Source organism: Amblyraja radiata, chromosome 29 (genome assembly GCF_010909765.2).
Source record: "Amblyraja radiata isolate CabotCenter1 chromosome 29, sAmbRad1.1.pri, whole genome shotgun sequence".
NCBI lineage: Eukaryota > Metazoa > Chordata > Chondrichthyes > Rajiformes > Rajidae > Amblyraja > Amblyraja radiata.
This window is the reverse complement of record NC_045984.1, coordinates 17673795-17689395: the sequence shown is the minus strand read 5'-3', so window position 1 is coordinate 17689395 and position 15601 is coordinate 17673795. Positions and strand designations below refer to the sequence as shown.

Sequence of the window (15601 nt, the reverse complement as noted above, 5' to 3'; positions counted from 1 at the left end):
TATTTCGGTTGATACAAAAAGTCAACCAAATGCTAATGACTGGTTAGTAATTTGCATAGAAAATTAAGAATACTTACGGCCCGTATTCTCAAACAATACTTTGTCATTTAATCCGAGTCTCAGCTCTGGCATTCCTGATAGGAACACTCGCATTTTGATGGAGCCCACTATTTCACTACGTAATACATTTCCATTAGCACTGACCTAGATTGGGAGCAAGGAAGATGATGTTGACTTTGGAATAGTTTGCATGAGTCTCCACTTCAAACAAAGTGCATTTAATAACTGACTACCTGTCACAATACAATCAGGAAAAGTGAGTTGCTGAATACATTTTTCAAATATTCTAAAATGTTTATTTTCATAAAATTTGTGTTAAGGAACATTAATAATTCCCAAGCGTTCACTTCAGGGTTAATCACTACTGCAAGCTCTGCTGAATTCCAGCTTCTCCAGGATGAAAACTTTATTGCCAGCATACACCCCCTCTGGATGAAATTACACATTTATAAGGAGGATTCACTGATTAATGACTAGATGGAAAGAATCCAAGCTCACCAATGATTCTTGCAGCTTGTACTTTCGTACAGTAAGCATGGGACAAAATCAAACCAGAAGTGAGAGTTAAAGTACCATTTGCACTAATCCACTACAGAAATCACTACAGGAGCATATATATAATTCATCAATAAGACGCCATCTTCGTCTGCCACTCCACTAACGTTCTAGACATCACATAAAGTGGGGGAAGTGTTGAAAGAATGAGATGCTTAATAAATCAAGAAAAGTGAGAGAGTGGTGGCACAGGAGAGTGAAGGGCAAATTAACAAAGTCTCATATGCAGCACAGAGCAAAAAACAAAGCTTAACTGTCGTTATCTGACTGCATACAGCCTTTGCAATAAGACTAATGATGGACAACACTGATAACAAAATGCAAGTAATATCCATTAGCCATTACAGAGTCATGGTTGCAAGGTGACCAAGACCAGGTGCTCAATATGTCATGCTGTACCGTGTCCCAAAAGATCAGGACAAAGGAGAAAGGGAGTGGCATATTTAATCAAGAAAGGCAGCGTGGTGTTGAGTTATGACAGAGGCTGTGGATAGTAAGACAGATTTTGGTTGAAATCAGGAATAGCAAGGAAAAGTAGACATGGGTGGGAGTGATGTCTAGGTCCCCAAAGTATAATTACTCGATAAGATGGAGCATATATGGGGAAATATATTGGGTATGTTTGAAGAGAACTGCAATTGCCACAGGAAATTTTAATCTATATATTGACTAACAAACCAAACTTGCAAAGGTAGTGCAGAAAGCCTTGGAGTGCATCATTGTTTAGAAAGGCAAGAACGGGCTATTTTGGATTCACTCATAAGTAGCGGGGAAGGGCCGGAGATCTTATGCTTGAAGATCCTGTCAGAGGTAGTGAACACAAAATGATAAAATTCTAGATGTCATTTGATGGTGAACACCACAGAACTAAAACCACCATCTTCAACTTATACAAGGACAATTAGAATAGAATGAGGATGGAATTGTCCAAGGTGGACTGAGAAAATAAGCTGAGAGACAGGTCAGTAAACGAACCTTGGCAGATAATCAAACAGCTGAGAAGGAATTCATCCCAATTAGATAGAGGGAACACAAGGTGTTGACAATATTAACTTGAAAAGTAGTGCATGCAGCATGGCTGGCGGCAAGTAAGAAGATAAGAACATTTTAGGATCCAGCAATAAAGGATTAAAAAACACAAGGGAGAAAATTGATTTTGAGAGTAAACTTGTGTGTAATTATAAAAACAGTAGGAGTATTGAGACATTCCAAATCTCTTAAAACCTCTAAGAAAGTAGAGGCGCGGCGCAAATTCTTCATGATTGCATCCATGTGCTGGGCCCAGGACAGGTCATACAAAATTCCTAGGAATTTGAAACTTGAACTCTTTCCACCACCAACCCATCGATAAAAAACAGCATAGGGTCTCCCAACTGTGTTGCAACACCATTCAACCAGGTGTTCCCCCCCCCTCTTCGCTGTACGCTGACTCATCAGCACCACTGCTTCACCTGGCAAAAATATAGATGGCATTGGAGCTGTTCTGAGGCACACAATCATGGATGACATTTGCACATAGTTTAGTTTAGAGATACAGGATGAAATGCCAGCATTTCTCACCCATCCCTAACTACCCACGAATTGAGGAGGCAATTAAGTCAACTGCATCGACAATCTAGAATTACACTTAATCACAAGTGTCATTCTAGATTTGAATCAGAGATGAACTTCCCCAGAGGAGCTTAGTGAACTAGAGATTTTTGTTCAAATAACATTCAGTAGTTTTATGATTACCTTTACTATAGATTTTTTTTAAAGTTTGATTTATCTAATCGCTTGGTTTTAAATTCTCCAGCTGCCACAGTAGCTTCTGAAGTGGTGTGTCTGAAACAGTAGTCCAGAACTCAGGTTGCTAGCCCAGTAGCCCAACCACAACACTGCCATACAACCCTTCCGGAAACTTTACAGTGGTTTTGATTATATGCTAATGATATTTACTGAAGACAAAAGGATTTCTATTCCTCAGTGATGCTGCTCATGAGATTATTTTAGGAGGAAAGAAAAGGGAGGCGTGCATTAATGGCAACATCTCCATGCTAACAGGGGTCTATTTACAATAACTCACCAGTAGGTTGACAGATTCAATAACATCAAGAAACACTTCATTTTTACGATACTTAATTCCCTCTGATCTCCAAGACACTGCATTGGTAACAGTGGCTGGTGGGCGGGGCGCCCCAGTGTCCAGCTTATGACCTTCTTGAGTGATGTACCTGGGAATAGAATGAAGAAAGGTTGGAGCTGATCAATTTAGATAGACTAGAAGAAATTTAAATGTGCAATCTGTAGATCAGGAATGCAGCTAACCCATCCGTCAAAACCTAGGATGCTGAAATTGTGCCGCTACTTGGTAGGTGCAAGGGTGGAAAATTATACAGCCAGACCATGGATAGATAAGCCAAAAAGGTTATTTTGTCTCTTGATGCTGTGCTGGATCTTTGCAAGTATAATGCAGCTGGTCCCTTTTCTTATGGTCTTACAAGTTTGTCTTGCAATTAATGATCCAATTCCCCATTACAGCATCATTGACTAAGGCTACATCACACTGTTCAATGCTTCATTCATTCATTCATTCATCATAATTGAAAACATTAGCGACGCAGTGGTGCTGGTTTCCAACGGGAACGGTGAGGGACACACCACACATCTCTGACCTCCAGTTCCTGCAGACTTCCATCACTGGAAGAATAGGATTTTGGTGTGTGTGCTTTATCATCATTCCTTACAATGCTACGTACGACAGTGATCTTAACATCTATTGAAGTGTGGATGGTTGTTGGCTTGCTAGAAGCTCATCCGCCCTTTGACAGGTCTTATTATTGGTCCTGCTGAAGGTCCACAGACCCCTCCTCAACTGGCCGACCAGGTGGGGGAGACGGTTTAGTCGCTGACTATCCCACCATGGAGCAGGTAGCATGGGATTACATGGTACTCATGGAGGAGGGGAACTCCCCCCAACCTGACCTGAGAATGCTGCATTCCAGAACACAATCACTTTCACCTGTCCCTCCTCTCTTCCAGCTTTCTTTCCTTGCCCCCTCCTCTCCACAATCAGAACGAAGAAGGGTCCCGACCCCAAACATCATCTGTTCATGCTCTCCAATGATGCTGCCTGACCCGCTTACTCCAGCAGTTTGGGTCTTTTTTTGTAAACCAGCGTCTGCAGCTACTTGTATCCATTTTCTATGAAAGTATTTTTCCATATGTTGCCTTAATATTTTTGTCAATTGGGTCTGGCCTCTTCCATCATTGGCAACATATCCCCACTATTATGAGCGTTCATTGTACATCTCCCCTTGACCTTCTTATCTTCCAAGGAGAACAACCCTCGATTCTCTATCATCTTCCCAGTAACACAAATCACTCATCCCCAGAATCATTCCAGTAAAGATTTTCTGCATTCCCCTCCAAGGCCTTCACATTCTTCCTAACAGGTCAGGCAGCATTTCTGGAGAAAATGGATAGGTGATGGTTTGGGTTGGGACCCTTCTTCAGTCTGTTTGTAGAGTGGGGTGGAAGAAGGCTGGAAGAGAGGATTAAAAGGACAAAGCCTGGCAGATAATAGGTGGATCCAGGTGAGGGGGAGTTGATAGACAGATGGTTGGAACCAAGACCAGTGAGTACAGCAGATAATACGAGACAGGTGGGTCGAAGAGTTGCAAATTGTGAAGCCAGAGGAACTATTAATGTTTTTACCCTATGTAGCATGTTTCCAGTTCATAGAAGTAACTTATGACAAATACAACAGCTTTGCTGAGAGCATTGCCTTGTGTGCTGTGATAATTCAAATCCTGCATGGATGAGCTCAATCTTAATATATGGCTGGATGGGACTGCAATCCTCCAAACCACTCAGCTTCTATGATTTAACTTCTCAGAGCCACTCTGGCCAAGTGGAGTGAAGTGAATTGTTCTTTGAATCACCCAGGCTATGATCTGAGCTTATCACAATGGAAGGCCAAAATCCCCATTATTAATGGGCCCTTGAACAATTCAGTTCTGTCTATCTGGGTGGTCTCAGCAAAATATACTGCAAAACAGTCAGATGTGAACGGCAGCCAAATAATTATTCCATAACAGCACTATATAATGGGAAATAAATTCCTGCATTTCATTCATATTTATTTTCATTGGCAAGCAGCAACTTGTTTTAGAAAAGGCTTAATCATCAAATAAAATGGTCATTTTAATATTAGCAACAACCAAAACATCAATAGAGGAATAGAAATTAGAGTAAGGAGATCAAAATAAGCTGAAATTGTTTAACAACATCTGGTTTCATTGGCATTCTGGGAAGTGAAAACAGGAAAGCACTTTCTTCCTTTAAAACATTCCACATTGAGCCTCCTTGCCAGGTTATTCGTGGAAACAAGTCAGAAGGATCTGTTACACATCAAGGTTTTCCAATTACAATTTTCCTATTACATGACACTTTCTGGCACAGCTCATCTGTCAGCTACAGGAAAATGGAAAAATAGCAGGCCAGCTTCATTGTTCAGCTGTATGCTCAATAATCATTCCCATTTCTTTTCGTGTCCTGTATCAAAAAGGCTCTTAGCTTTGAATTAGCTCTGCTCCTGAGAATCAACACCTCGGTGATGCAGAATTCAAAAGATTCTCATGATTCCATGCAAATCTTTCCTCAGCTCAGTGCTAAATGTCCTGAGAATATGATCCCCCGAGTTTGGAACTCTTCAGCAAGGAGACGTTGACCTTAAACTGCCATTCCATGCAAGCCTTTACATTATTTTTTTCATGGGACATTCTCTCATTTTGGTCAAAATGCGGGATAGAGGGCTAATTTATTCATTCTCCCGAATTATAATGAATATGGCCACAGTCCCTTCATGTAACCTCTTCATCCCATTCTAATGCTTTACCCCTGCTTTCTTACACCATTCACGTGAAACTTCTGGGAAGCGGAGCACAGAGATGTGACAGAGTGGGAGGAGTAAAATGAGAATCCGCTAGCTAGTCACATAGTAATCACCAACCCTCTGATAAAACAAGTATTGGCATTACTGGAAATATTTGGCTGGTATTGTTTACCCTCTAGCACTATTTTATTGCAACGCCTCCTACTTACTCTTGTAAGATCTTGCTGTCTGTCGTCTGCGGGTAACCGAAGTCCATTAACTCATCGAGTAGCTCATAAATTATAACAAAATTATCACGAATACTTTCTTCTTCTAGTTCTTTAAAATACTCAGAAAATACCTGAAAAGTAAAGAGGACAGAGATATTAAAGGCAATTCATGTCTCTTTCAGCTGCTGGCCTCAAGATAATGGTAAGGCTGGAGGTCTTCAGAATGGGAGGAACCAAAAGCAATGCATTTTCATAAGCTAAAGTTTCTAATCCTCCACAGGTAGGAAACAAGACTGCTCTTACCAAAAAAAGGAAGAAAGCTGTGACTTAAGCAGTTAAGGCAGGGACTATCACAGCGTTTAAGAAGCAATTAGACAGGTACATGGATAGGACAGGTTTAGAGGATGTGGGCCAAATGCAGGCAAGTGACACTAGTGCAGATGGGACATGTTGATCGGTGTGGACCTTTTAGGCCGAAGGACCTGCTTCCACACTCCACTATGACTTTAAAAGTAGATAAGGTAAAGTCAAGCTATCAGTGATCAATGGACTGTCGTGTCAGATGTTGTGGATAAATGCAAAGTTATTTTGCTCCCCTCCCCTCCACGTTGGCGAATCAGGAATGAGAAGGCATAGGCTTAAGATGAGAGGGGAACAGAGAATGCTATGTAGATCAAGTAGTAGTTGAGGTAGGCCAATAACAACATTTTATATACATTTGATCAGGTGCATAGATGGAAGGCGTTTAGAGGGATATTGGTCAAACGTAGCTAAATTGGACTGATGTAGATAGGCACTTGGGGAGGTTAAGCTGAAGGGGCCATTTCAAAGTCCCACTCCAAAGACAGAGCACAAAATTATATGATACCCCAGTGCACTATTAAGGCAGTGCTGCACTGCCGCAAGTACCATCTTTTGGATGGAATTGCACAGCTAGACTATCTGGTTTATCAGGTGGATACAAAAGATCCCACAGTCCCATTTGTAACAGGGGAATTATTTTTTGGTGTGTTATCACCTTGGTCTCTGTGAAAGCTTGTTTAACAGAAGTGACTATAAGAGGTTCATTAACTGTACTAGTCTTCATGATAATATGAGTTATAGATTGGGTAGATGCACAGTTTCTTGCCCAGAGTAGGGGAACATAGGTTTAAGGTGAGGGGGGAAAGATTTAATAGGAACCTGAGTAATAACATTTTCACACAAAGGGTGATGGAACAAGCTGCCAGAGGAGGTAGTTGAGGCAGGTATTATCACAACCTTTAAGAAACATTTAGACAGTTACATGGATAGGACAGGTTTAGAGGGATATGGGTCAAACATAGGCAGGTTCGACTAGTGTAGATGGGACATGCTGGTTGGTGATGGGCAAGTTGGGCCAAAGGGCCTGGGTCCACGTTGTATGACTCTATAACTGCTTTGAAATTACACCATTAATGGCATATGGAAATGCAAACGTTTTTTTTTTCTTTCTCACACACCACCCTTGGTTGTGCTGTCAAGTATCTGGATGATGTCACATGCATTCATGACCAATGGTCTTCAGCTGCAAAGGCAATGCCTATCAGAATAACCTATCAAATCTGATGGAGGAGAACTACCTACCTCTAATGAGCTAGTCAACCTCAGAAGCAACTTTGTTGAGGTATTCAGCACAGAGATAGGAAAACCGCAGGATTAAAGACAGGAAATAAATCACTGAACCTGGAAATGAGGCTGTGGGAAAAGAAGAAAGCTAATGTTCTTACCTGAACCACCTTATACAGGAAGGCAAACACCAGCGACACGCATGCATTCTTCTTGGAGGTTGCGACAACTGCACAGATATTAAGGTCAACCTGTTAAAAAGTGGCAAGCTATAAATTCTTAGGAACACACAACTGTAGGGAGTCCGGTTTCCCCTGAATCTAATTTATTAAATATACCATGGAACTACAAGCAACAATCATACTGAAGACTGATGTAGGTCGCTGTTTGGTCAGTGGTAGAAGGCTACTGGCATTACGAAATACAATATCTATGGCAAACATGAACTATGTTAGGTTGTGATGTTGTCCAATCATGAAAGATAGTTCTCCAACTATGAGACTGATGGTGCCAAGAGGCAAACAATAGGATATCTGACAGTTAAAATCTCCCAACACTGGAAGAAATAATCCAGAAAATGGATAATTGAGAGTTGGGTAACAGATGTGGCTATCACTGACGTAGTACGTGCAAGAGTGTTGATAGATATTATTTATAAAGGCCTGGCCAAAAGCAATAAGAGCTTCCATTGTTTGTTGAAAATAGTTAATATAATGCATGGCTGTTCCTGCTGTGGTAACCTCGAGGCCCGAATTATCGTTCAAGAATCATGAGCTTCAATTGCAGTTTAAAGGAAGTTTAAAACCTGTTAAGTAAATAAATCTTGAAAAAATAGCCAACATCAGTGTCTTGAAACTGAAACCTTGTTGCAAACCCCACTCTGGCTCGTGAATGTACTTAATAAAATCCTAAATTTGTGCAACTATATTCCTAAAAAACAAATTGTTTTCCTTTCATAATGATCCAGCATACCTTCATTTTACCTGCATTCATTTCATCAACGAGGATACATGGAGTTTCAAAGTGCAATACAGCCACATGAATAGAACAATTGGTTAATTATCAGGAAAGAGAAGATAATCGGACTGGAGGATTAGTTAGTTCCATCATGCAGTTAGTTCCCCAAAGATTGGGGATTAGGACCACAGCTGTTCTTAGTATATTTTAATAATTTGATTTAAATAGAGGATATCATTTCCAATTTTACAGATGATTAAAATGAAGACACAGCGAGGACAATTGTTAGCAACATCAATGAAACAAGCTGTTAGAATAGGCAGATTGGTGACATGAAATTCTATGCAGATAAATGCTAAATAATTATTATTTTGTGGGGAGAATGAGATGAGGCACTATAAACCAAAAGGATACAATTATAAAATGGGTACAAGAACACAGCCCCCCCCCCCCCCCTCCACCACCAATATGGTGAAGTCATTAATCACGAATGCAAAAAAACCATGAGAGAGTTAGATTTGGCTCTGAGCACTAAGGGAATCAAGGGATATGGGGGGAAAAGCCATAACGGGGTACTGATTTTGGATGATCAGACATGATCATATTGAATGGCAGTTCTGGCTCGAAGGGCCGAATGGCCTACTCCTGCACTTATTTTCAATGTTTCTATGATGCAACTTCATTAAACACATTTTGGCAATAACTGGGGTACTGATGAATGGCATGCTGAATTGAACAATCAAGAGAATGCAAACACTGACAAAGCAACTTTATTATCCAAGAACAAATAACTGCAGATGCTGATTTATACAAAAGGCATAAATTTCACAACTTTTCTATCCCCGAGCTTGACAATTCACAACTCTCATTTTCAGTCTTACATCTGCTTTTTCATCCCTTGCCTTTGTCAAGAACCTCCCCCCCCCCCTCCTCCTCCCCACCTGTGTTCACCTATTACCAACCATGTTTTGTCCTGCCCCTCCTGTTTCCCAGCTTTCTTTCCCCACCCCCCAACAATCAGTCTGATGAAGGGTCCAGACCCAAAAGGTCACCTATCCATGTTATCCAGCAATGCCAAGTTACTCCAGCATTGTGTGTTTTTCTTTATTATATCAGGCTCAATAACAAGCTGGCAGGTTTGCACTGTACCCCTCAAAGGACAATAAATTATTTATTGGATGTGTTACCCAGAATTAAAGGCCGTGCTTCATATGGAGACAGACAATTAGAAAATGGAATATAATTTCTTCCTCTGCAATGGACACAGAATGTAATCCCCATCCTCTTGAAATAAAGATCAACACTGCATTTGCCCATTAACTTTTTTCTGTCCACCATACTCATCCACTCAGCTTTTTGACTGTCAGTTCCCTGCAGCAAAGTTCACATCTCTTAAAAACTACCCTACTCCTTGCATCATGTCCACTGTGGATGATCTCATACTCAGGCTGAACACCATCAGGCACATTTTTGCCCTTTCACCTAATCCTTCAATATTGTTTTCAACATTTTGATCCTGGCTATACAATTTGTTTAACTTTTAACTTCATATTGCCAAAAGAATTTAGATATGTGGTCTTGTTTCTTCATCCACATCATTTTTCAAAAATGCACGCAAAGCGGTCCACCCACTGCACGTACCTTGGTTGCTCTCTTATTGACCCCTTTAAATCCTCCACCCCAAGTCCTTCAAGACTTAAATGGACATAGGCCACAGTAGGATGCATTGCCAACTGAGTCTGATCATTAGACTAGAAACAAGGAACTACAGATGCTGGTTTACAAACAGGACAGGCGTCATCTCTGGAGAACATGAATAGTGATGCTTAGGTTGGGACCCTTCTTCAAACTGATTGTAGGAAAGGAAAAGTGAAAGAGAGGAGGGAAACCCCCCGCCCCTCCGCCGACCGAAGAGTCCCAACCCAAAATGCCACCTATCCGTGTTCTCCAGTGATACTGCCTGACACGTTGAGTTACTCCAGCACTGTGTGGCTGATTGTTAAACTGTTGTGTATACCAAAAACTGCTCGCTGTTATAGGATTATCCTCAAATGCAAAGATAACATCTGTCTCATTTTCTTTGCTGCAAGCAAACGTCTTTAACCTCTAGCCTCTGCTGTCATTTACAGTACAATTGGAGTCTGGAATGCACTACATTGGTGGAGGCAGGTTTCAATGTCAGCTTCAAGAGGGAACTGCATAAATATATGAATGTAGAGATATTGCATGACCATGGAGAAGCAGTGTGGCTCGTGAAGTATACTTGAAGAGCTGACATTGCAGATTGAGCAAAAAAGTGGAACCGAAATGCAATTCAGAGCAAGAAATTGGAGAGAACAGCCATTTTCTGTGCAATACTAATCTTTTGTTTATTTTCATGGAATCATATTATACAACAGATACAATATTGACTTAAATATTGAGCTACTGTTATATTTGAAATGTGGCTGCATTGTGAGTTCATACATCTGTGACAGATGTTTGGATGTGTCACTTTTACCCTGATCGTTACCAAATACAAACAGTACAACACAATAAAGCAATTACAAACTAGTATTCAGGGTGTGTAGGAAAGAACTGCAGATACGGGTTTAAATTGAAGGTAAACACAAAATGCTGGAGTAACTCAGCAGGACAGGCAGCATTTCTGGAGAGAAAGAATGGGTAGCATTTTGGCTCGAGAGCCTACTTCAGACTGATCTGTGATATATGATCACCCTGTAGTATTCAGGGTGCAGGTTTCCTCAGCCATAGTTTTTGATTTGTCCTTTCCTGTACTGCTTGCTTTTAGACTAGAGATTTTAGAGCTACTGTGCAAACCAGCCCCATTGGCTCACCGAGTTTGCACCGACCAGCTATCACCCCCATACATCAACACTATCCTACATCCTAGGTTCAATTTACAATTTTACAAGAGCCAATTGACCTACAAACCTGTACGTCTTGAGTGTGGAAGGAAATCGGAGCATCCGGAGAAAACCCACGCAGTCACAGTGGGTATATTAATGATTTGGACAAGGGGATTGAAGGCTTTGTGGCAAAGTTTGTGGATGATACGAAAATAGGTGGAGAGGCAGGTAGTGTAGAGAAAGCAGGGACTCTGTAGAAGGACTTCGACAGTTTGGGAGAGTGGGCAGAGAAGTAGTAAAGAAAGCAAAAACTCAATGCTACCATTTATTTCCAAGAGGGCTTGTATACAAAAACAGGGGTGTAATGTTGAGGCTCGATAAGGTGCTGGTAAGGCCACCTTTGGAATATTGTGAGCAATTTTGGGCACCATATCCGAGGAAGGATGTGCTGGCTCTGGAGAGGGTCCAGAGGAGGTTTACAAGAATGATCCCAGGAATGAGCAGGCTAACTTATGATTAGCATTTGTCAGCACTGGGCCTGTACTCGCTAGAGTTTAGAAGAATGGGGGGGGGGGACCTCATTGAAACATGTAGAATAGTGAAAGGCTTCGATAGAGTTGGTGTGGAGAGGATGTTTCCAATAGTGTGGTCAATAGGTCAGAGCCTCAAAATTAAACAACATTCTTTTAGGAAGGAGATGAGGAGAAATTTATTTTGTCAGAGGGTGGTCAATCTGTGGAATTCTTTGCCACAGAAGGCTTGTCAGTGGATATTTTTAAGGCAGAGATAGATAGATTCTTGATTAGTACAAGTGTCAGAGGTTATGGGGAGAAGACAGGAGATTGGGGTTAGGAGGGAGATAGATCAGCTATGATTAAATGGCAGAGTAGACTTGATGGCCTAATACTAATCCTATTCTTTATGACAGTGAGAACGTAAAACTCCGTACAGACAACACCCATAGTCAGGATCGAACACCCCCCCCCCACCGCAATTTAAAACAAGTAACGTCATGTCACAGGTTTTCTTGAAAATTGGGAACAGTTGCGACACGTCTGATAGCATCCGCTAAATGCCAACACATTCTTCATGTGTAGTTATTTAGTTTTAGATCCTTAAGACAAATGCTCAAAACAGTTTAAGGATACGATATAGGTTGTTATGCTTAATCCACATGAATCGAACTGCTCCATGCGACAAGATGGGTGTCAGAGAACACTCCTCTTCTTTGTCCATCAGAATGGGCATAAAGTGCTCTATTTCTGACATCTCCACATCTCCTCGATAATTCCGACAAATTAAGACCTGTGAAACAAAAGACACATTTTCCAATATTGCGACATGCACTGGAAAGCAATGACATGACTTTGTTAATTTCATTATTTCTAAAGCACCATTGATAACACAAATCATTCTACACCAGAGTAAGCACATATTACTGCACATTCATCATGTTGTCCTACGAGATGAAAGCAGTAAAGGGAGTGTACCTCCCAAACTACAATCTCTATCACCTAGAAAGTCAAAAGGTAACGGGCTGATCCTTTATTAAACACTGATTAGGCCACAACCCAGTTACTAGGTCATTATAATTTAGGAAGAATGTGAAGATTGTAGAGAGAAAGCTGAAACATTTACTAGTATAACTTCAGGTCTGGGAGATTTCAGCTGTAAAATTAGATGAGAGGCTGAGATTTATCTTTTCCTTTGGTGCAAAATTGTTTGAAAGGCAACTTAATAAGTGATGTGCAAACCCCCCAGATTTAGTGATCAGCAGAAATATGGTGCAAAAAAACGTACGGAAAGAATGATCAGGATCTAGCAATCACTGCTGGCGATGATGCTGTAAGAATCTATCAAAGTTTTCACGAGAGAACTGCTCAGGCAGGAGGAGAAATAATTAGTGGAAAGGAGGGGGAGCTAAACTGATTAGATTGCTCCACAAGCAGGTGGATGGAACAAATAATTACATTGCATGGGAATACTACCACTGACATAGTCCCAATTTGTGATGTTTAAATATTTCCAGGTCCAAATCGAAGATTCCAGTTTAAGCTGGAGTCCCAGGATGGCCACCTGTCAGTTGTGGCAAAACGTGCAAGTAATAATGAACTACAAAATGAAGTCAGACAATTTCGCTGGCAACAACACATCTTTCCCAAATGTGCTTGATGCATTCTATACGTGATCTATACGTAGTGAGGATTATTGGAATGTCATCCATCCTGTCAGTCTCAGGTGCCTCTGTACCATTGGTTGAAGATGTTCAATCAGCCTTCCTTAGATTGAACCCAAGGAAAAGCAACTGGCCCATATCGAGTCCGTGGCCACGTGCTCAGGACTTGCACCGACCAGCTTGCAGGACTGTTCACGTACATCTTTAATCTCTCCCTACTCCATTCCAAGTTTGCCACCTTTAAGTTGGCTACTATCATCCCAGTGTAAAAGAAATACAAGGTAGCGTGCCTTAACAGCTTTGACATCCACCATTGTGAAGAGCTTCAAGAGGCTGGCCATGACACATGTTAACTCTAGCCTCCCAGACCATCTTGATTCACTGCATTTACCTACACTTGCAAAAGGTCTTCCTGGTCGTTCACACATCCATGAATCATCAGGATAACAAGGACACCTACATTACACTACTAATTGCTGACTAAACACCCAGCTTGTTTACCATAATCCTATCCAAACTCCTGGATCTAGTGGTGTCAGTAAAATCTCATGCAACTAGATCCTCGACTTCTTAACCCATGAATGATAGTGAAGATATGCAATAAAAACATCCTTCACGATAATTCTCAACACTAGTGCCCTACAAGGATGTGTTGCAAATATAACAGCACACTGCAAATGCTGGCAGATCCTGTCACTCAGAATCACTTCCAATAACTTTTCCACTGTTGTTCGGCCCACCGGCCTGTCTTGTCTTTGTAAATCTTTTAAAATTAAGCCTTCCTCCAGTACTTTACTTGGCTCCTCCCCTCCCCAGCACTGATCTCTCCCATTGATACCATGGAACCCACTGTACTTATGGCATGTTAACCTGGCATGGGTTCAGTGGATAGATTGTTTTAGCCCAAGAGCTGGGATATTTGAAGAGCATCATACGACCTCTTTGGATTCATAGTAGACAGGTGCACAACCTTTTATCCGAAGATCCAAATAACGAAAACCTTCGAATAGCGGACATCTTTTCGGTCCTTGAAGAAAGGTCCTTGAAAACGTTCACCGAGGGCGGCCCGCAGAGGTGACAGCGGAACCTCCGGTCGATCCTCGAAGAAAGGGGAACTAAATCCCCATTCATAAAAGAGAAGGTGAGGGTATATTGCGCGGGAGGGTTAATAATTGACAATCTGCTGCTGCCTGCCCGCTGAGTTAAAAGGTTCCCACGGTAGACTCACGATACACAGTGTATCGTGAGTCTTGCGTGGGAACTTTTTAACTCAGCGGGCAGGCAGCAGCAGATTGTCGCTCCCTTCAGTTTCACCCCACCTACACCCCTCTGCTTCCTTCCCCTCTCCAGCTCCCCGCTCATTGCACCGGCGCGGGGGCTTTGCACTGTCTTCACGTCGGCGATACCAGCAGAACAGTGCCAGTCACCGGAGACGTCAGGACCAACGGGACACCGACCCCCAGGCCCACTGCAAGCACGGAGATCCCAGAGACCCACAGCCAGCAGCAGCCCAGCCCCGTTCCAACTCCAGAGGAAAACTGCAAACTGGCCGGAGACGTCAGGACCACCAGAAGCCGTTCCCCGAGCTGCGCCCCCTCATCGGGACATCGACCCCCAGGCCCACTGCAAGCACGGAGATCCCAGAGACCCACAGCCAGCAGCAACTCCAGCTGAGCCCCGCTCCAACTCCAGAGGAACACGTAGGGGCAGAAGCTGATGGTGTGCAAGGTACGTCTTGTTCTTGGGGTGGCGGATGAGGGGGCGCAGCTCGGGCTGTGGGCAAACTGCCACTTGTCGCCGTAGCGGCCCATCGGGGAGCGGATTCCTCTGGAGTTGGAGGGGGAGGGGGGTATTGTGCTGTTTGATCGCCCCCCTGCTATCCCAGGGACAGGGAGACACAGCGGCTTTTTAGACTGGTGGGCAATCACTTCCAAAGTTCTGCCCACACAGTCAGTCCACCTCTCCTACACTGCATTTCATACAAACATTTATTCTGCAAGAAAAAACTACATTGAAGACTCAAACTCGCGACCGAGTAACTGCCGGGATCAAGGCGCAAACTCGCGACCTTGCGGATATGAGCCGAGCACTCTACCACTGAGCCAGCCATTAAAATCTACGCTAAAAAATTTCCATTCCGAAGGCCGACAAATTCTGAATTACGAAAAGTGTCTGGTCCCAAGGCTTTCGGATAAAAGGTTGTGCACCTGTATGTCCAAATGACAACAGAGGTATTGTGACCAGCACACAGTTGAACAAAAGCCCAAGTTATATACTCCATTCAGGTATTGCCCCATTATGGTATTCCCCTGGTAGGTCTGTCTCAGATGAA

General features: G+C 42.4%; 1 protein-coding gene across 1 annotated transcript in view; it reads right to left on the bottom strand.

Annotated features, from left to right (window-relative positions):
- ap1m1 (adaptor related protein complex 1 subunit mu 1) overlaps nucleotides 1–15601 on the bottom strand; it is an 82122-nt gene that overhangs the window by 58433 nt on the left and 8088 nt on the right. Inside the window, exons 2-6 of the mRNA XM_033046713.1 lie at nucleotides 12242–12398; nucleotides 7449–7516; nucleotides 5701–5831; nucleotides 2681–2828; nucleotides 78–204 (exon numbers count right to left, since the gene is read on the bottom strand). Of these exons, the coding sequence (XP_032902604.1) occupies nucleotides 78–204; nucleotides 2681–2828; nucleotides 5701–5831; nucleotides 7449–7516; nucleotides 12242–12398 (631 nt within the window). The remainder of the gene's footprint in view (nucleotides 1–77; nucleotides 205–2680; nucleotides 2829–5700; nucleotides 5832–7448; nucleotides 7517–12241; nucleotides 12399–15601) is intronic.